At 48.5% G+C, this 20,764-nt stretch overlaps 1 protein-coding gene across 2 annotated transcripts in view; it reads left to right on the top strand.

The window, feature by feature from the left end:
- Egln1 (egl-9 family hypoxia inducible factor 1) overlaps positions 1–17,417 on the top strand; it is a 36,523-nt gene extending 19,106 nt beyond the window's left edge. Inside the window, exons 2-5 of one of the 2 annotated variants that reach the window (XM_087900597.1) lie at positions 11,969–12,088; positions 13,839–13,975; positions 15,551–15,618; positions 16,865–17,417. In XM_087900597.1, the coding sequence (XP_087756723.1) occupies positions 11,969–12,088; positions 13,839–13,975; positions 15,551–15,618; positions 16,865–16,923 (384 nt within the window). In that variant the 3' untranslated portion in view covers positions 16,924–17,417. The remainder of the gene's footprint in view (positions 1–11,968; positions 12,089–13,838; positions 13,976–15,550; positions 15,619–16,864) is intronic. The other variant, XM_087900599.1, reaches the window with a different exon arrangement.
- The last annotated feature ends 3,347 nt before the right edge of the window (positions 17,418–20,764 follow it).

The following is a 20,764-nucleotide window of genomic DNA, read 5'->3' as shown; positions in this document are numbered from 1 at the left end:
GTGTCATGTAGTGATGTCTCACGAAGACTTGGGGGGCTGGAGAGATGGCTCAGTGGCCAAGAGCACATGGCTGCTCGTTTAGAGGACCCAGGTTTGAGTCCCAGCAACCACATGATGACTCACAACTAGACTGTATGTCTAGTTCCAGATGACCTCATATCCTCTTCTAGCCTCCATGGGTCCCAGGCCCACAAGTGATCCACACACACACATGCAGGCAAAACACCCCTACACGCTAAATAAATAAAGTATGCTTTGTCAAAGAAATAAAATAAGAAATAAGAAAGTCATAAAATAGTGATAGAATAACCAGAAGATCTGGGATTCCTGGGGAAAGACGACGTGGGTTTAAGCTCCAGACACACCGACTTGCTTTCTGACATTGGGTTTGCTTCCAGCTTCCAGTCTGCAAAGCCCAGAGAGGTGTCTTTTATTGCAAAATCATGGAGATGATCAGAGATGACGGGGTCTGGTTCAGGGTGGCTTCAACTAATCGTGACATGGAGAATACAGTCAAATCACTCATCAATGGTGATGGTTAGCAGTGATTATCAACTTGGCAGGATCCAGAATCACCTAAGAGACAAACATCCGGATGTGTCTGTGAGGGAATTCTCCTTGGGGTTAACGGAGGCAGGAAGGTGAATACTGATTGTGGGTGGCACCATCCCATGGGCTGGTGGAAGAATAAAAAGGAGGAAGTGAGCTGAGCAGCCCCTCTTCTCCCTCTGCTTTCTCACTGTGGATACAATGTCACCACTGCCTTCTCTATATGGTACTGTGCCTCCAGACTGCAAGCCCACTTAAGCCTTTCTTTCTTGAAGCTGATTTTCTCTGGCATTTTGTCGCAGCAGCAAGAAGAGTGACCCATATGGCAATCAGATGAGAACCCAAGGCTAGTGTCACGCAGCAGCCAGCAGCAGGCAAGCTGTGGAATCAGTGCACGATGTTTGTTGTCTGTGCCATTATTGAGCGCCTTGATCTCTTCTGTGTCTTGTTTCATTTCCTTGGTACAGTGGTGGGTATTGAACCCAGGACCTTACATACAGTTGTCAAGCACTCTGCCACTGACCACTGAGCTTCATCCCAACCCACTGTTGGTTCTTCTTATTTTTGTTTTGTTTTTTTGAGACAGGGTTTCTCTGTAGCCTTGGCTGTCCTGGAACTCATCCTGTAGACCAAGCTAGCCTCAAACTCAAGAAATCCGCCTGCCTCTGCCTGCCTAGTGTTGGGATTAAAACATGTGTCGCTGCCACCCAGCCTGCCGTTGGTTCTTATTTGCACTCATCTGACCATTTCCTTCGTCCCCCACCAGAGCAGACCCAGACAGCCATTAGATGCAGTCACTGTTCCCTGCGGGCATCTTAGGCTTCCCTATCATCTGAGGCTTCTTATTCTTCCATGCAAAACTTGCTCTGTCCGGTGTGCTCGGCGTTGTCACTCACGGTCCCTACGACACCCTCCCCGTCACAGTACCTCAGTGCTGACTCATTCGGGCTCTTGTCACTGTTCCTGTTTCCTTTCTACATTCTCAGCAACACCGAGGCTCCTACAACCATCTTTGGACATCTGCATTTCCAGCAGCCTCCTAGGCATGCATGTGCTCAGACGCAGGACTTCTTCAACCCACTGTTTCCCAAACACTGCATCCAGACATCCGAGAGCTTTGGAGCAAACTCCTAGGCATATGTGTATATCTTTGCATTCCAAGCAGACATCATCGTTATGTTGGGCAAGTAGCCATGATCCTCTGGGTCATGTCATGTGTCTCTGAAGCTGAGTTTTCAGGGCCTTCCTCAGATGGAAAATCAAGCACTGCCTGATATTCCACGTGGAACAGGAAGCCAGGCTGTCGTGCCCAGTCTGATACCAAGGTTTGAAGCATCCAATAGGCATGAGTTGTTAAGGCTTAGGACTCGTTCAGTGCTTACTGGGAAAGAGTACTGCTGGGTATTTATTTTGGCCTGGAAGTTCTAGTCAAGTGAGCCTGGGGACTGGAGGGTAGGCTCGCCTTCATAGAAGTCTTCCGGCAGAGCCCGTGTAGAGCTGCAGAGATTGTAGCTGGAAGGGCAGCACGAGATTTATTTTAAAATAGAGGTGTCTGTTGTATGTTCAGGAAGCAGGTCACTGATGGGGAGGCAGATGCTGAAGGTTACACCAAGGAGGTCATGGCATGGGCTTTGTGAGATGGGGTGAGAATGAGGCCCTGCTTCTCAAGCGTGCTGCCCTCACACCAGCTGCAAAGCTTTATTGGAGGAAATGGAAACCACAGACCACAGTTAAACCTGGAGTTAGAACACACATTTAAACAGGGTCTCAGGTGATGTGTTTGCAGTTAAAATCTCAGCAGCCCCGGAGACAGAGCCTTCTGGGGAAAGAACTTCATGCTGCGTATTGCTTTGTCATGGACTGAAATGGTGATAAGAGGTTTGAAGGAACCATTCTGAGGAATGCCAGCCAGCCTGGCCAAAAGTATAAGAGTGGCCAAGACGATCTGAAGGGTCAGGGGTCAACTGCATAGACTTAAGTCCATGTGTGCTGTTGTAGCCTTTTCTGGTACCAGACAGCCCAGGTGTAGTGGGTACTGGGTGAGGTTGAGGACAAGCCAGCTAGCAGTCATCTGTCATGCATACAGAGAGGAAAGAAGCCACTAGGAGGGTGACATAGGGGAGAGGGGTGAGGGGGTCCCCTGAAGCCAGTAGAAAGGAAGGCTACAACCATGGGTGGAAGCAGCTATCCCTGGTTTCCACCCCTGTGGAGAGGAACATTCTTTCCTGGTAGGTGCAGTACTGACCAGGACTTTGGGACTGTCAGGTGACTACAGTGCTTTCTGGGTGGAGAGGGTAGCCTAGGAGGAGGGCTGGGGTGAGATCGGATGGGGAGATGCTGAATTGAAAGTTGGGGAGCAGAATTTGTCAGTGGATATGGCTTTGATACCACTGGGAGTGAGGATTTGGCACCTGAGAGGTCGAGTTTTACGATTGCTCAATGCAGCAGCCACTTCTCCATGTGTCGTGGTCAGGCGGAGGCTGAGCAGCCAATGCACATTGGCACATTCTCCAGGCTGCCTCTGGGGCCATGTCAAGTCAGGTTACAGATGAGGAAATGCCTCACGAATGCCCACAGTCACGTAGCTGGTAATTGGCAGAACCAGGATTAGGAACAAGAGCCAGGTGTCCTTTAAGCTGGGCTGCTGTGTTCTGAGTCACCTGCTCCTGGGTGCTGACTGATACTAGGGTGTGAGGTGTTCCCAGATAGAGGTGACCAGAGCACAGCACTCAGTCTCTCAAACTGGCTTCTGTAATCCTGAAGGAAACTGACCAATAGCCTGGTTATATCTGACAGAGCGCTTTGAGCAGCCAAGAATTTGGCCTCCCTGGTTCTGTGATATCAGGGTAGCCTCAATGGCCTTGGTGACATACCCTGAAGTAAGGTGAATAGACAAACATGTTTCTTTCAGTGGCTTTGGCAGGAATCCCTAGTCTGAGGCCAGAATGAGTGAAGGTGCTTGCCATGTAAGCCAGGGTTGTCCTCTGACCTCTGCAGGCACACAGCAGCACACACGACAACCCCCTCCCCATCGTGCACAAAACATACACAAGTGGTGATAACAAATTAAGCTTCTAAAAGATGGGATCTCAGGGTGAGCCGCGGTTCTTACAGTTGTCAGCTCTGAGAGCCTCTTAGCCCAGTGGTTCTCTGCCTTTCTGATGTGTCAGCCCTTCATACGGTCCCTCACATTGTGGTGACTCAGCCCATCTACTAGTATAGCAATTCATAATTTGAGAGAAGTTTAAATAACACTTGTCTTAAAAAGTTTCTCATAGCAAAAAGTCCTTTTTTTTATTACTGAGTTTTAAGTTTTCTTCTTTAAAAAATCCCCCCATTTCCAGGATTAAAGCACGCCTTTAATCCCAGCACTCGGAAGGCTGAGGCAGGCGGATCTCTGTGAGGAGGGGGCCAGCCTGGTCTACCGAGAGAGTTCCAGGACAGCCAAGGTTACATAAAGAAACCTTATCTGAAAAATAAAACAAAACAAATTTCCCCCATTTTTGTTTTTTGAGGAAGGGTTTCACTCCATAGTCCAGGCTGACTGGGAACTTACTGTGTAGCCCAGGCCAGTCTCAGACTCCTGAGTGCTGTATTTATAGGCATATTAAACTACCACACCCAGCTTTTAAAATGTTTGTGCTTTGTATTTTAACCCTGTAAATGGCTTTTAACCCTATAAAAGGCCTTTTAGTCCTGCAAGTCTTTATCTCTGACAACTCCTAGGCCATCTTTGGGTCTGTGAAATTCTAGTTGGATTGCTTCATTTTTAGTTCATCTCTAGGGACTGTGGAAATGTCTCTCGATTTTGTTTAAATTTTGTAATACTGTTTGCAAAACTATATCCAGTGTTTCCATAATACTTTCCTGTGGGAGGTAAACTCACAGCCCCATTTCAAGCATTTTCTTATCAGAACGAGTTCTTCTGAGGCCGTCCTATTTGTTACAGTTGAGTATTCTCAGAAGAAAGGGATGGCACCCCAGGGTGTGCTGGGCTGTGCTACAGCAGGATGCTGCCAGGCCAGGCAATCTGGTACCCCACCACAGGAGGGCAGACAGAATAGACACTGGGCATTTCTGCCTCTGCCACATTGCATTTTCCTTCTGCTTGGCAGTGGTGTCCAGCTAGAGACAGCAGTCTTCCACTTCTCATTTGAGAAAATAAATGTTTATATTATGCTGGTCACATGCTTAGCTTCAGAGTTGCCTGAATATGAAGGAGCTCACAGAACCAGGCTAGAGGGTCCAGCATGTCTGGGTTTACCATCTGGCCTGGTGCGTCCGCTCTCTGGCCTCAGGTTGCCTTGCATTCTGACCACTCTTCCGTAGACCAGGGTCTTATGCAGTAACTATGAGGATTGAATGGGCCTGGCCCCTAGCAAGACCTCTTACATATAATGTAACGTTTTAATGAAGATGCTTGCGAATGCCTGCCTGGCTCCCATGTCCACTCCCCTCGAGGCAGGTGAAATGAAGAAACAGCTCCAGGATCCAGACCAACTTCTCCAAGGTCCTGGAGCTGTTAGGTGCGGCTGGTGTTACTGCTGCCTGTGCACCAGGCACAGTCTGTAGCGCTGCTCATGTGCCTGTTGGTTAGCTTTGCGGGCAGCATGCTGCTGCTGTGTTCACGTTGCAGGCAAGGGCAGTCAGGACAGAGAGGATCAGTAATTGTCCAGAGTGACCCAGGCAGTTAGCAGCGGCACAGTCAGAGCTCGGGCACAGATGCTGGCAGAGCCCTCTGTTCCAGAGCCTCCTTAATTTCACGCTCCCTTCTAGGAAGACACACACAGTTTAACCAAGTGTAAACACTTAGTCATGTTCCTGTGGTCCCGGGCCCAGAGAGCATAGCCTCCCAGGACTGTGTCTTCCCAGCCCTTCCTCATTGTCTGTGCTGTGCCATTCTTCATTGAAAAAGAGAGAAAGAAAACCACTGACTTTTTAAAAAGATTTTTAATTTGTGTTTAAATGTTTTGCCCGTCTGTATATCTGTGCACCATGTATGTGCAGTGTCCTAGATCAGGAGAGAGTGCAGGTCCCTGAGCTGGAGTAAAGGACGGCTGTGAGCTGCCGTGTGTGCTGGGAACTGAGCCTGGGTCCTCTGCGGTAGGGGCATCTCTCCAGCTCCCCTTTTTGATGTCTTTGTGTTTCAGCATCCTCCCTCTGTGTGCTCCCAGAAACTGATGCAGCCTTCAGGCCTACAGAATCAGCAGAGCCATAGGTCTTCCTTCATATTGCTTAACTGCTTAGCAACTCTTTGAAGCTGATGGCCAACCTAAGTCCTAGGCCTTTCTTGCTTGCTTTCATTGCTGTTGTTGTCTTAAACTAACCTTTAGAGTAGGATTGAGAGTGTAGTTGTCGATGCATGCCTATAATCTCAGCCCCAGGGAGGTGGAGGCAGGAGGAGCAGGCATTCAGGGTCACCTTTGGCTACCCACTGAGTTTGAGGAACTCTACCTAAGACCCTGTCTCTAAAACAAAACAGAAAAAGTGCTTACTCTGCTGAGCTTTCCCATCTCCCCCCTTTTAGTTGGCTTTTTGAATTGGGAGTGGTACCCGCTCTGCTAGTAGCTGTAAGGATTACGTGAAAGAGTGCTCTGAAGGTTAGCACAAGGGCAGGTGCATACTCATACCTTGATAAATCCCCGTTGTTGTCTGTTGCTTTGGTGTGTGTGTGTGTGTGTGTTTTTCTTGCCATTTTAAAAGCAGAATTTAAGCCAGGCATAGTTAGTGACTTATAGATGTAATCCTAGCACTTGGAAGACTGAGGCAGGAGGATTGGTAGGAAAGTTGAACTGGTGAGTTCTCTCACTAGTGTGACTTATTGAAATAACTGTGAGCGAGGGTACTCTCAGCTCCTCTGGGCAGACAGACCTGGTGTGGGCTCTGTAAAGAAGGAAGCCTGTATTTAGTTTGTGCACATTGTATCTCACCATCGAGTACCCACACGTGTGAGTGGTTTCTTGGGGTTCTTTAAACCGTGTACTCAGTCCTTCCTCTGTTATTAATTTGTTTATAGCGTAGTCCTTGGCCTTCAGATTAGTTCCCATGGCCTTGCAGCTCTGACCCCCATCAGTCCCTTTAGTGTCACCTGTAGGACTAAAATGGATTTCCTATGCTGATGCTATCCAGATTTGATACTGGATAGCAGCGTATTAAGCTCTGCCTGCAGACGACCGGCTGCCATGATGTTGGTCTGGCGACCAGGGTAGACCAACTATTGGAGTCTCGGATATGAAGATTAAACCTGGGCTAATGGAAAACTGTGGCCCAAAGACATGGGGTGGCTCTGAAGAAAGAGGATGAGGGCCCCAGAGGATTGCTTTGGAGGTAGTGGGAATGCGGGTTCAAGAGACATGGAAGGTTGCTGGCTGGTGAGGCGAGGCTTTGGGAAACTTGATTTTCTCATCCCTGAAGTCGAGGGCTATGTGCAGCCACCTGCAGCATGTACTTGAACATTCTCATAAACATGCAACAGATAGTACCAAATGAAATCACAGCATGCTGGATGAAACTTGTCTGCAGACATAGATAGCTTACTGTGTGTTTGAGTGTATGCATGCGTCAAATGTGGGGGTGCACACCAAGAATCCCAGCGCTGAGGTGTCTGGCGCAGAAGGATTTTGAGTTTGAGGCCATCCTGGGCTGCACAGGGAGACTATTTAATAAAGAACGAAAGAAGTTCACTTGCAATCAAGCCGGCACACCTGGGTGATGGGGGCGGGGCTTCTTGTGAGGACCATATGGGAGTGTGCTTGGCCTGGATGGAGTGACAGGTGAAGGCCAGTATCACCTTTCTGGAGTGCACCTGCTGTGTGCTTGAGACGGTACTCGGGCAGGGCAAGCTGTCAGATCACAGCCCTGTCCTCTCGTTATAGTGAAAACAGTTACAGAGCCTGTCAACCTTTGGGTTTTCTTAGCATCAAACAATTTCTGTTTCTAAATAATTCACTTCAGAAAGAAGGGGATAAGCAAAGCAACAGTTGGTTCATCTTGTCCATTGTCAGAAATAAACATATCTTGGACTGTGGAGAGATATGGCCGGCTTCTTCCTTTGTTTTATTCTCTGGGTGAGAAGGAACAACTTTACAGTGTTCACCCTCATGAGAATGTACTCTGTCTGTGTGTTTTCATACCAGAAAGAAGGAAAAGTATGGTTTCATAGCTTATTTCCTCCTGGGAAGCGGAGGCATCCAGAGCTGGTGTCCACAGTGTTAGGTCAGGGACAGGACATCACTGGGATCCCAGGTGGGCACCACCCCGTCTTCTGGCTTTTTCATTTGTCAAGTCTGTTTGGAACTCTGTAGCTTTCTATGGTTGCTGCTGCGGTTTGCCGCCTGAGAGCTGACTCAGGCAAGGTGATTGAGGTCGCAAGCTAACTGCAGGCCTGGTGGCCGTACTCCTTCAGCCCCATCATCGGCTGCGGGCTCAGACTGCTGGGTAAGACAGATGTGACGATGCAGGTGGTGGAGATACCACAGCGACTGGAGAGCTAATTAGCACAATTAAATGGATTTTTGCTTCATTGAATTGATATTGAAACTTTAAAACTTCATGCTGTCTCATCCACACTCTGTCCTCTATGTGATCCATCTTTGCCTCCTCCCATCCCTTAGCTTCTTCCGTGAAACATTAGGTGTCTAGCCGTGGAGCCCTGCCTTGTGCTGCTCTCCTGTATTTCTCCCTCTGAGACTGCACACACACACACACACACACACACACACACACACACACACACACACCGTCTGTGAACACTTCAGTGCTGTAGTCTATCCCTGCTTCAGGGGCTTCCTGAACCAGATTCCTCGCATCCAACTGGCATAAGAACATGAGCAGTCTTTCTGGCCTTAGTTTCCTTGACAGGGGGATGACGAGGAGAGCAGTGGTCAGGCCCCTCTCCTGGTTGGTGTGTTGGATATGCTTACTTACAGTGCATTGGCGGTGGTCGGGCCCCTCACCCGGTTGGTGTGCTGGATATGCTTACTTACGTGCATTGGCAGATGGTGAGTGGCTGTGAACGTAGCAGCATAACGCCAGGTCTCCACAGTTGGCGCCATCTTGTACAGGACTGGTTTTCAAACATTAGTGAGGTGTGCTCACTGTCAGCTCCTGTCACTGCTGAGGCTTGTTTTTATTTTGTTTGAGGCAGGGTCCTCCTGCCCTCATCTCTCGAGTGCTGGAATGACAGACGTGCACCGCACACCTGACTTGCCGTTCCCTTCAGAATAGTGGCTGCAGTCTTTTGATTCTTGATCCCGTTCTGATTTTTGAGCCTTACTTGCTCTGCCACACTATCCCAGACTGCTGTCCTCGTGTATGATGCCCAGACACAGCTGTGCTTCATTAGGTGGCCCTATTAGGTGGCCCTTGCTTCCATACCCCAATCACCAGACCGCTCCTGGGAGCCATGTGCCGTGTCCTTGGATTTCCTGTCTTGGGAATAGATAAATAACTTCCCATTACCTAACTGTATTGGTCAGGGTTCTCTGGAGCAGCAGAATTTATAGAATGAATCTCTCTGCATAGAAAGGGGATGTCTTAGAACAGCTTGCAGTCTATGATCTAGCTAATCCAACCATGACTGGCCTATGTACGGAAGGTCCAAGAATCCAGTAGTTATTCAGTCTGTGAGGTTGGATGTCACAACTGCTCTTCCATATTCGCCAGAATCCCGAAGAAGTAGACTCTGATAATGCTAGTGAAGAAATGGAGTTGCTGTCGAGGGTGGAAGGAAGCAGGCAAAAAGAGCAAGCTTTCTTCTTCCATGTCCTTTATGTAGGCTGCCAGCAGAAGTACCCCAGATTAGAGGTGGGTCATCTCACCTCAAAGATCCGGATTAGAAGTGGATTTCCCCATTCCAAATGATTTCAGTAAGCACAAATTCCTCACAGTGCGCCTAGCCATTTTTGGGTTTTAATTAATTACAGATATGGTCAAGTTGACAATCAAGAATAACTGTCACACTCAGCATTATATATGTCTATGGACTGACACCATTGACCTAGAGTTCATAATAAATGCAAACAAGAATAGCCAGATATGAGCCGGGCGGTGGTGGCACACACCTTTAATCTCGGGAGGCAGAGGCAGGTGGATTTCTGTGAGTTCAAGGCCAGCCTGGTCTGCAAGAGCTATTTCCAGGACAGGCTCCAAAAGCTACAGCAAAATCCTGTCTCAAAAAACAAAACAAAAAACAAACAAAAGAATAGCCAGATACATTACACATCTGTGACTCTAGTGAAACCTTGTCTCCAAAACCCAGGTGAATGTATGTATGGATGGATGGATGGATGGGTGGGTGGACAGACAGGGGCGGGCAGAGTGGATGGGTGGGTAAATGGATGGATGGATGGATGGATGGATGGACGGACGGACAGACGGATGAATGGACGGATGAATGAATAAATGAACGAACAAACGAATGTAAGGAACTTTGTCTCTTTTGATCATCATCATGATACTCCCAGGGCCTGAGTATGTGGACGGTGTGGTTAAGTCTGAAAACATATTTGCTTAACGAATAGATGGATGGGTAGCCAGTGTGGGCGGGCCGAGGAGGACTTCCTGTCCTCTCATTTCTGGAACTACCAGATATGTGCAGAGGTCCAAACTGACTTTAACTGTTGTGTGGGGGAGCTGTGCATATGTGGAGGCCAGAGGAAACTCTGTGGAGTTGGTTCTCCTCCAGCTTTCCATGAGTCCCAGGGATTGAATTCAGGCCATCTGGCTCACACAGCAATGGTTTTACCCACTGAGTCATCCTAACCCCCTCCCCAGTTTATTTTTTGAAATGAGATCCCAGTAGGAGAGAATTCAGGTTTGACTCGCTATGTTCTCAATTCACTACGAGTGGGAGGGTCTTGCTGCTAAGTTGTGCTCTCTGGCAGTTGTCATGGGGACTGTGCTGGGAGTCTTGGGCAGCTGGCTACGGACTCCTTTGCTGAGCAATCTGAAACCCTTCTCCCCAGGCCAGTGTGTCATCACTAGCCACTAACACTAACACGGATGTGTATGAAGTCCATCCTGAGTCGGGACAAATAGGGACGTGGGGTACTCAGCAGCAGCCTCTCCTGAGGTGGAGAGCAGGAGGTCCGGTGTCTAGGGAAATGGCATTTGTGCCCCTCAGAAATGAGCCCCTGGCCAGCTGACTGTGAGGTTTAAAAGTCTGGATTTGCCACAGATCTAAATCTAATGGTAGATGACACTTAGAAAGATTAGGTAATCATTCCTGGGGATTTATCTAGAAGCTGTCTCTCCCTTGCCAGTGGGTTGCCTCCCTTCCAGCGCTGGCCTCTGACCTGCCGTCAGCTGACAGGAAGGTGAGGTGGAGGCGGCTGTTGCACAGATCACAGTGGCACTGAGCAGCTTAAAGCAGTGTCGCCCTCTCTCCTTTTCAAGGACTTCTGTCATTTTTGATGTGGTGGATTGCTGCTTGCCTCTTTCCTACGAGCCATGGGCTTTTCTGTCATCAGTATCTGACAGTGGCATGAATTTCAGTCAAAAAATGGAGTCCAAGTCACTTTAAGTTCAGATATTTGTGCCCTTGAAAGGCTGGCAGAAGAAGAATGTAAATACAGAGGACGACAATGTTAGCATTTGTCACAGATCTAAATCTGATGTTCGGCGACGGGCTTGACGCTTCGTGGCTCGATGCCTCAGCTTGGGTTCATGGTGGCATGAGCTGAGACCTGACAGTGTCCTGTCTTCCACATAACTGTGGACTTTCTGTTGCTCACTCTGTCCAGAATTATAGCTGATCACATGCATGCTCCCAGAGCACATGGGGACTTGGTATCTCTGTGGATGCCATCCCCTTGTGTATCACACCCAACAGTCTCCTGAACCACATCTTGATAGTTGCCTTTCCCACCCAAGAGGGGTTAATGTGTTATGAGTTTCTTTTATTCATTGATCTCATAATAAGAGGATATTTGGAGTTGTCCATCTAAATTATGTTCAACCAGTACTGTTCGAATCAGGTGGCACCAGGTTGGGTAGTTCATTCCTCAGATTTTGGTTCCAAGGCTGCCTCAGGAAGACAGAGCTCCACTGAGCAGGTCAGACACTCATCTTCTTAGTTTCCACAGTATATAACAATCAGGACAGTGGAGTCCAGAAACCGTTCTGACTTCTGTTATTTAAAGCAGGGGCCACTGGTTTATGATAGCTCAGGGTTTCCGATATTTGGTCCCCTTACCCTCCATGTTGGCTCATTCCATTGCTACAAAACTGCCACTGAGCTGGGTTCTCCACACCTTGGGTTGCTCGCTGGCCTATGCTGGGTTCTTCATAAATGTCATCATTGATTATCCTTACCTCTCCCTATCACAGAATGGGATCTTACTGTGCTCACACCCAGTGAGTCAGAGTTCTGTCTCGTAAGCATGTCCACTCATGGGCCATTTACCTTGTTGTTTTTCAGGCCATGGTTGCTTGCTACCCAGGCAACGGAACAGGCTACGTCCGTCACGTTGATAACCCAAATGGAGATGGAAGATGTGTGACATGTATATATTATCTAAATAAAGACTGGGACGCCAAGGTACGCAGCTGAACTCAGCAGCACTGGTTTTCCCCAGGTTGTTTCCCTCACAGTAATGTCTGCACTTCCCGTGGGTGAGGCTGAACTAACAGAGGGCTGCTCTCTCTCCCATCTGGTCGGCCTTGGATTTTCGTGAAGTGAAGCATAACAGTGTGTCTGAAAGCAAACAGAAATGTATTAGAACATAAAACATGCCTTGTACAGTGTGCACCCATGGGTGGTACTGTGGTGGAAGTGGTAGTCCTGTACTCGGGAGGTGGAGATTCAGAAATTCAAGGCCATCCTCAGTGAGGCAGGAAGGCTGCCTGGTTCAAGGAAGATGCCCAGTAGGCGATGGGTGTCATCCAGCCAGTGCCTCCAGCAGCAGGGCGGAGAGGAAGGATGTGTCTGTGTTTCTGCTCTCGCAGCTTCCTAAGTGTTTGCAGGATGACCTGGCATTTGGTGACACACAGAAGCAAGGCAGCAGGCCATATTCCCAGTGGCCGACATCACCAGGGGATAAGCCCCAAGTCCACCATCTAACTGTGAGTTCTAGATTAGGTTCAGGGCAAGGCATTCACGTGCCCTTCAACTTTGAGTCCACCTGGTCAGGAACACTGTTGCTGGGCTTGTTGGCACACACCTGTGACCTCAGCATTTTGGGAGGTCTAAGCAGGCGGACCACAGACTAAGAGCATCCTTGCTTACATGGCAAATTGGAGGCCAGCCTGGGTTATTTGGTACCTTGTCTCAGAAAAACAAAAACAAAAAATAAGTAACAAAATATCTCAGATTGGAGATTTTAGTCTAGTGTTTTTCCTCGTAGTCTAAAACACAAGGACCAGGTCTCTGTGCGCGTCCCCAACTCCCCATGGAGAAGCCTCATGGCTCCCAGGGCAATTGACATACTGTCTGTGATGACCGTCCAGTCCCCACCGAGAGCTGTGGTCCAGGCAAATGAGTTATATGGGTGAAATTGAGCTTTTATCAGCTATGATTAGAATTTAGACCCAGGCTACAGGAGTTAGCTAGGTACAGAATGAGTTAGGAGTGGAGATGGCTCAGTAGGTCAGGGCACCTGCTATCAGGCCTGATGATCCAATAAATCTGACCCATGGGACTCAGCAGCCTCCAAAAGCTGTCCTCCACCTTCCACAGTACACACAGACGGCTGTCCTCCCCTTCCACAGTACACACAGGCAGCTGTCCTCCCCTTCCACAGTACACACAGACGGCTGTCCTCCCCTTCCACAGTACACACAGTACACACAGTACACACAGTACACACAGACGGCTGTCCTCCCCTTCCACAGTACATACAGTACACACAGTACACACAGACGGCTGTCCTCCCCCTTACACAGTACACACAAACATAGATTAAAAAATAAATTCAAGGCTCTAAGTTCGCCTGCTTATTCAGTGTCTGTGGAAAGTCAAAGCAGATGGGGCTGGACCAACCATTTCACTGGGGAAGCCACTCAGCAAAGTGGCTTAGTGCCGACGTCAGCGTGAATAGAAACGCTCACTGATTTTCAAAACTCGCAAGCAGATTAGGAGGTTTTGTATATTTATCTGCTTCAAGTGCTTACGACAAAAAGGAATTTTTCCATGTTAGTGTTGGACACGGAGTCCTGCCTTGTTAATTAGCATAATTGTATTCACAAGTAATCCAGCTAAGCATTTCAAGTCACTTAACTCCCCCCTCCTGCCCCCAACCTAACCTGGCCCCATTCTTGGTGGTTCTTACTGACATACTCTCTTTTCCCAGGTAAGTGGAGGTATACTTCGAATTTTCCCAGAAGGCAAAGCCCAGTTTGCTGACATTGAACCCAAATTTGATAGACTGCTGTTTTTCTGGTCTGACCGACGCAACCCTCACGAAGTACAACCAGCATATGCTACAAGGTAGTGTTCTGTTCATGGAAAGTTGAGTCGAAGGGTGAACCTGAATGTTTTTGGGGAGCATCTGCCTACTCTCCAGACCCTCTGGTTTCATGGTCTTCCTCGTTTGAAGGATAGCTTGTGCTCGCTCACACTTGAGGATGTTGGTCTTCTCATAGTTGCTCTTTGCTTGAGGTGGAACAGGACTGGACCTCCTCCTCCCTCTGAGGCATGGTGCACCTGCCAACACTGCCCGCTTCTGTGTCACATGGGTGTTTTCAGAACACTTTTAGGAAAGTAAAAAAGGAAAAGGGAAGCTTTTTGAAAAATTGAAAAATAATCCTGAGATCAGAAGTGAGGAGAAAAGAGGTTGGAGGAGACAGACAGGGAAGTTGCATGTGTGGTGCACGCCGGGAAGAGCGCTCTGTAGCTGTCGTAACCCTGCACACCTGCTGCCGCCATCCCCCGGTGTCCTCCCTCTCCTGCTGCTAGCTGTGCTTCTGTCACGAATTCACAGCCGTTAGCAGCCGCGTGGTGGAGCCTGTTGTCATAGGTACCCTGACAGGACGCCTGGGAACCAGGCACAGCACATAGGAGCGAGAGGTACAGTCAGGAGAGGGACTGTGGAGCCAGAGAATAGGCCAGAGCCCAGCTTTGTCCGTATAGCCCAGGCAGAGGGCAGATTATCGAAGTCAGGAGACAGAGGTGGGTGTGCAGAAGGCAGCTCTGGAAGCCACATGTAGAGTTTTCTACTGAGGACTGAGGGCCCTAGGAGGGGTTGATCAGACATCAGAATTCTAGTTGACAGCTAGCTGGCAGCCTGGGACTTGGACAAGAGAGCTTCAGAAGAACCTGTACAGCCCTGTGTCCTGGAGGAGGCCATGGTAGGAACAGGTGGAGCCTAGGCAGAGCGGGCTAGCCGCTGGCCAGTAGATGAGGACATGCGCTGCAGCCACAGGTGCCTCTGGCTCTGCCCTGCGTCCGACTCTTTCGGCGGCTGTGCATTTGGGCTGTTGGTTTTCCCGTGAACTCTGGCCTGTCTACACAGTCTTACCTAATGTCAGTGCGGAACCGATGGCCTGGAGCACACGCTCACATCCACAGTGTCTCTCCTGACTCCACTGTTCACATTGCAAGCGCTGCCGTGTGCTTTGATCTCCAAACAGACCTGCCATACCACACTTATTTGTGGGATAAAGTAGTCCAGTTAGGGAAGATTTTTCAGAAAAAGGTTCAACCAAATGCAGTGTCTAAACCCGGCACAACTTTCTAGGTAGGAATCCTAGAAGTTTCTGCGTGTGACTTAGCTCTCCTCAGTGACGCCAGAGCCAGAGGTGTTAGACTGCCGGCCTGGGTGTCTTTGTCCCAGTCACTGTCCCTCTGGGGCGCTGGCCCCTCTTTTATCTGTTTCTGACTGTGCGGGCTGGGTGAGTGTGGAGAGGCTGTGAGCCTCCTGGGATGCTGCAGCTCATCTGCAGGATGGGCAGACCACGCTTGCCTGGTCCACACATGGGTCTGAGGATGCTTTGGGCATTACAAGTTGTAAGGCGCACTCTCTTCCCAGGGACCTTTCTGACCCTGTATTAAATTTCCTTCTAGGTACGCAATAACTGTTTGGTATTTTGATGCAGATGAGCGAGCAAGAGCTAAAGTAAAATATCTAACAGGTAAACACAGCTGGGGCCAGGCTCTGCTGGAACAGTTGGGGATGGTGTTTTCCAAAAGCCATAGGCCAGGAATGTTTTTCCAGATTCCTTAATTCCCTTACTCTAAAAAGGACTTCTCTAATTATTAGTCTTTATTCTTATGTGCTGGGTTGTCGAAAGCTTAGCAAAAGCTTGAGGCGAGGATGAGTTAGTTACTCAGACACCAACTGAGCTTTCTGTGATGGCCCTTTAGAACTTGGAGCTCCTACTCAGTGCTCCCCTCCCCTTCTCCCTTAGATAAGTGAATATCTTTTTTTTTTTTTTTGAGACTGGGTCTCTGTAATTTTGGGGCCTGTCCTGGAACTTGCTCTTTTAGACCAGGCTGGCCTTGAACTCACAGAGGTCTGTCTGCTTCTGCCTCCGAGTGCTGGGATTAAAAGCATGCACCACCATCGCCTGGCCCCTTTTCTATCTGTCTCTAAAAGAATGTGTGGGGTACTGGAGAGTTGGCTCAGTGGTTAAGAGCATTGCCTGCTCTTCCAAAGGTCTTGAGTTCAATTCCCGGCAACCACATGGTGGCTCACAACCATCTGTAATTAGATCTGATGCCCTCTTCTGGCCTGCAGACATATACACAGACAGAATATTGTATACATAATAAAATATATATATATATATATATATATATATATATATATATATATATAAAAGAGAGAATGTGTGGCCAGCACAGAAGAGGTGAACTAAATGTTCTCCCAGCCCGGAAGACAGGTGTGTAGATTCCCAGGGGGCAGCTTTCTTTGTGTGCAGGCCGTGCACTTGTCCTGTCCCTGTGTGTCCTGGGACCCCTTGCCTGCCTTTGCTTTAGCTCTTCCACCTGAAAGCCTGGCCAGTAGTCACGGGACCCACTCATTGAGTTCTAAGGAGCTAGACTCAGCTTAGCCTTTTTGTAAGAAGGTTTAAAAAAAAACTAGGAAGTCTGTGCGCTTTCTCTGTATTTTCAGAGCTATGGTTTATGTGAATTCTGTGGTCTTCCACTACTTTATAGTCAGGCGGCTTTAAATTAAAAGAGAGTGGTGCTGTCTCTGCCGCTGTCTCTGCCCTCTAAGATCTGCACAGCAGTGCACTTGCCACAGTGGTGGTGGGAACAGATGGTGGGATGGGCCTCATGGAATGCTGGAGAAATGAGGAGGTATTGCTTCATATGTTTGGGGGGGAGTCAGATGCTCTGGTGCTTAATGAGTGAATGCTTCTCTTTCCCTTGCAGGTGAAAAGGGGGTGAGGGTTGAACTCAATAAGCCTAATTCAGTCAGCAAAGATGTCTAGCACGGCCTTAGGTCCGGCAGTACCCACTCACCTACCGCCACTCGGTTGCCTTCTGTGGACTCGTGGATGGGATGAACAGAGACTCCTGGCTGGCATTCCAGCTGCGAGCCAGGCAACTCGGCCAGTGTCGTCCAACAGAGGGCTGCATCTGCTGTGACTGTGCTGTGGGGTCAGCTCCAGATCTGTGACTGCACTTGGCTGCTTACTGAAGAGGAGATGCTGTCTGAGGAGAGGGCTTTCCCATCTGGACACACAACAAGGGCCCTATGTAGGATTTTCTTCATTCTTCTATTTTGCCAGATCTGTCATCTAACTGAGTTCATTTCATCTCTCTTTTTTATATCAAGTTTGAATTCGGGGAATTTTTGTATTAGGTACAATTTATCAAAACTGAATTAAGAAAAAAATTTACAGTATTATTCCTGAAAATAACATCAATCTATTTTTGTAAGCCTCCTCATGCTATTAAAGTTGGCCCTAAAGACCTCCCACGATGACTGTCGCCAGTGAATGGTGGTTCCTTTCCTTTTGACTGACAGGAAAGAAAGGGCGTGGAGTCCCAGCTGCCGTCCACGAGGTTTTTCTTGGCCTGTCTCACAGTAATTTGAACTTGTAAAGGTCTCTGCTGTCACGCTCTGACCTTGGTGATAGTGAAACCTAACAGTAGATGGTCACCACTGAATACCAAGTACCTTAGAGAGCGATGGGAGGAGAAAGCTGCAGAAAAATGGTTTGTTCTGTAAGTTCACGTTCCAGTGCTAAGCGACCGGCACTGAGTACACTTGAGCCTCCTCCACTCGGGTTCCCAAGACAAAGGGCTGTCTTCTGCTTCAGGGCTGACCTGCCACCAGTCGTGCCCACAGCCACAGCTTTCCCGTGGCTCCTCCTTAGTGTGACTGTGCTTCCAGATCCTCCCAGGTCACAGCCTTGTTCTGCTGCAGCAGAGCTCCCAGTGGCCCCAGGCACGTGGACGTGTGTGGTTGTGGCCTCAAGCGTGGTCATCCATCCTTGGACAACTAAGAGTCATTTTCACAACCACTAATGAAAGACGTGTGTGTAGCCTAGAAATCAAAAGAAGTGTGAATCCAGACACTTTATTTTATGGGTTTTTCTCTTTTTAGAGAAAAGAGGGACAGTGTCACAGCCACGAAGGCCTCTTGTCACCTCTGCAGTCCCCTTAGGAAGCCAGACTTTGCACAGATATGGTGTAACTCCTTGTCCCTTGGGTGTTCTATCTCTGACCTTGATCTTTGCCAAAATGTGTGTATGCAGAAGTGTTTCTGTGCGTTTCACCTGGCACCAGTCTGAGCTGTGTAGTTTGTATCCAATTAGAAACCTTTTCTGTGGAAAGCTCAGCAATTCTTACTAAGAGATTGCTATTGTTCATGTAAAACATGAAAAAAAAATCACATAAAGCCGAGTGTAGATTGGGGGTTACTCAGCACTGAGCTTGCATGAGGGGCTCATGGCAGGAGTCAGTTCTGTCCCACATCCTTTCCTTCAGCCCCATAACCGCTGACAACCTCTCCAGCAAGTGCCTCTGTCAGCTGGCCAGCACGAGGTTTTCCACCTGGCCCACCATGTTTCAGAGTTGGGAGGAACTGTTTAGCATTTGGTCACAGAAGATCTTGTTTGATTGGAGCAGCAGCCTTTGAATGTGGGAGTCTGTGGTATACTTTGTATCCGACCTTTACAAGCATACCAGGTTCCAGACTCTGCTGCTTGGAGGTGGGGGGTGTACTTGCCAGACAAAGCTTAAATTCTGTATCTCTTGGAAAGTTTCTGTCCTTCCCTGGAGGTCACTGTGAGAAGATCAGGAAATCAGGATAGCCGCGCACTTAATACCCATTCAACTCTCAGTTTCATGTTAGTGGCACCAAGAAGGGCTCTATTTAAAACTGTTTGTGGCCTCTGTGTGTTAATCCTGTTTAAAGAGAAAGCTTTAAGATGCCGTTTATCCAACACATTAAGCAGCTGGGGAACAGACCTTTACCCATGACAGGCAGAGCACTTCAGGATTTGCATAGAGACTCATGTGGTTCGGACACGGTGTTTCCTATGAAAGCCTCTCACATTGCTTGTAAAGCTAATCTAATTAAAAAGATGTATAAATGTTCTTGAAAAAAACTTAACTGTTGTCACCTCCCGCTTTCTTCTATTTGAAGCCAATTACCATGTCTTGGCTTTCATCTTGGGCCCATTGGTCAGTTACTTATTATCTGGTCCACAGCATACAGCAATTACCTTCTGTAAGTGACAGAACAGCCAGGAGATGCTCCGGGTGCGGAGCCAGCAGCGTCGGCGAGCCGCACCCGCATTCGCAGTATTGTTTTTTTCTCGGTAGGCTTTCAAGTTGCTTTAAACACCATAGCTGTTGAATGCATCATCAGCACCCCTGTGCTGCTGAAGGAGGGGGCCTGGTACTCCCCTGCGGGGCCATTGGTATGCAGCACTACACACATGACCCTTTGATTTGGCCACATGCAAAGACACGATTCTTAGGCCAGAGTAATAGTATGTACTGTAGCTCTCAGAACATAGTGTGGTGCCAGGTGGTGGCGCACGCCTTTAATCCTAGCACGTGAGAGGCAGCGGCAGGAAGAGCTCTGCCACTCTGAGGCCCGCCTGGCTAGCCAGGGCTCCACAGTAACCAGCCAAGCATGGTGTTTGAGGTTCTGGCCTCTCAGAGCATTTGGAAAACTACTGAAGTAGGCAGTGGGTCTGCAGTGGGGTGGGATAGAGGAGGAGGGAGACAGAAATGAAGACTAAGTGTGCTAATGTAATGAAACAGTCAAGTCTCTTTGGTTCTGATGCAACCTTCTGAACCTTGTTTAGTTTTCAGACAGGGTCTTGGCTGTTGTCCAGGCTGGCGTCCAACAGTCCTGCTTAGCCTCCCTAGTGCTGTGCTTTCAGTAGGGAGCCATCAACCCTGCCTGAGATAGCTTTTAATCCTCTCAGTGTCTTGACTTCTGCCTGGGTTCTGTAGCTAGAAACCTGGCTCCTTGGACTCAGTGGACCTCACTGTTTAGTTTCCTGTTTCTCAGACTCCATGTCCCCAACTCCTGGTACCCACAGTGGGCAGATAGATGCTCTCAGGCCCACGACTCAGCCCGGTACAGGAATCCACACTGCACCGGAAACCTTCGATTCTGAAAGTATTGTTCTTGTACGTGGATCCTGGAAAGCCTGTCAAAGGCTCTGGAATGTTCTCATCCCTGGGCTTGCTTGCACCAGTCTGTGGCTTTTCTCAGCCCTGGTGAAATCACACCGCTCACCTGGTGGCGTTCTCTGCTTTCTTCTGGTGCTCCTGTTGCACTGGGGACAGGGCAGTACATGAGTTTAATTCTGCTGTGTTCTTTTCTGGGAACCAACTTTTCTTCACCTCTGAGGCAAGTGCTGAAGGGGATCAATCAGTCCAAAGCCCCACTGTGTTTGCAAGACAAGGAAAACCAAGCCTTTCCAAAGGAAAGAATGAAAGTTGAGATTTGGCTGCAGTTGGTAAAAATTTTTAACTATAAAACATAAGAAAACCTAAATGCAGTCAAATGAGCATTTTCTTGGATAAAACGTGAAATTAGGGAACCATGTCCAGCACCGTGGGGCACTCCTGCAATTACTGCAACAAAGGAGTAAGAAGCCCGACTTGGGAGTTCAAGGCAACTGGGATTCACATGGTGGAATCCCAATCGCAAACTAAACAACCTAAAAAGAAAGGAAGATGGGAGGCAGGGGGAGGGGGTGTCATCCTTTCCAGGAACAGAAACAAGAAGACTGGAAAGAGCTGTCAAGTTAAAGTCAAGTTGCCAATGAGATGGCAGCTAACACTGCCAGTCTGACCCAT

Source organism: Myodes glareolus, chromosome 22, assembly GCF_982192425.1.
Source record: "Myodes glareolus chromosome 22, mMyoGla1.1, whole genome shotgun sequence".
In the NCBI taxonomy this organism is placed as follows: Eukaryota; Metazoa; Chordata; class Mammalia; order Rodentia; family Cricetidae; genus Myodes; species Myodes glareolus.
Note: the sequence above shows the minus strand (reverse complement) of the source record. Positions and strands in the feature narration are given on the sequence as shown.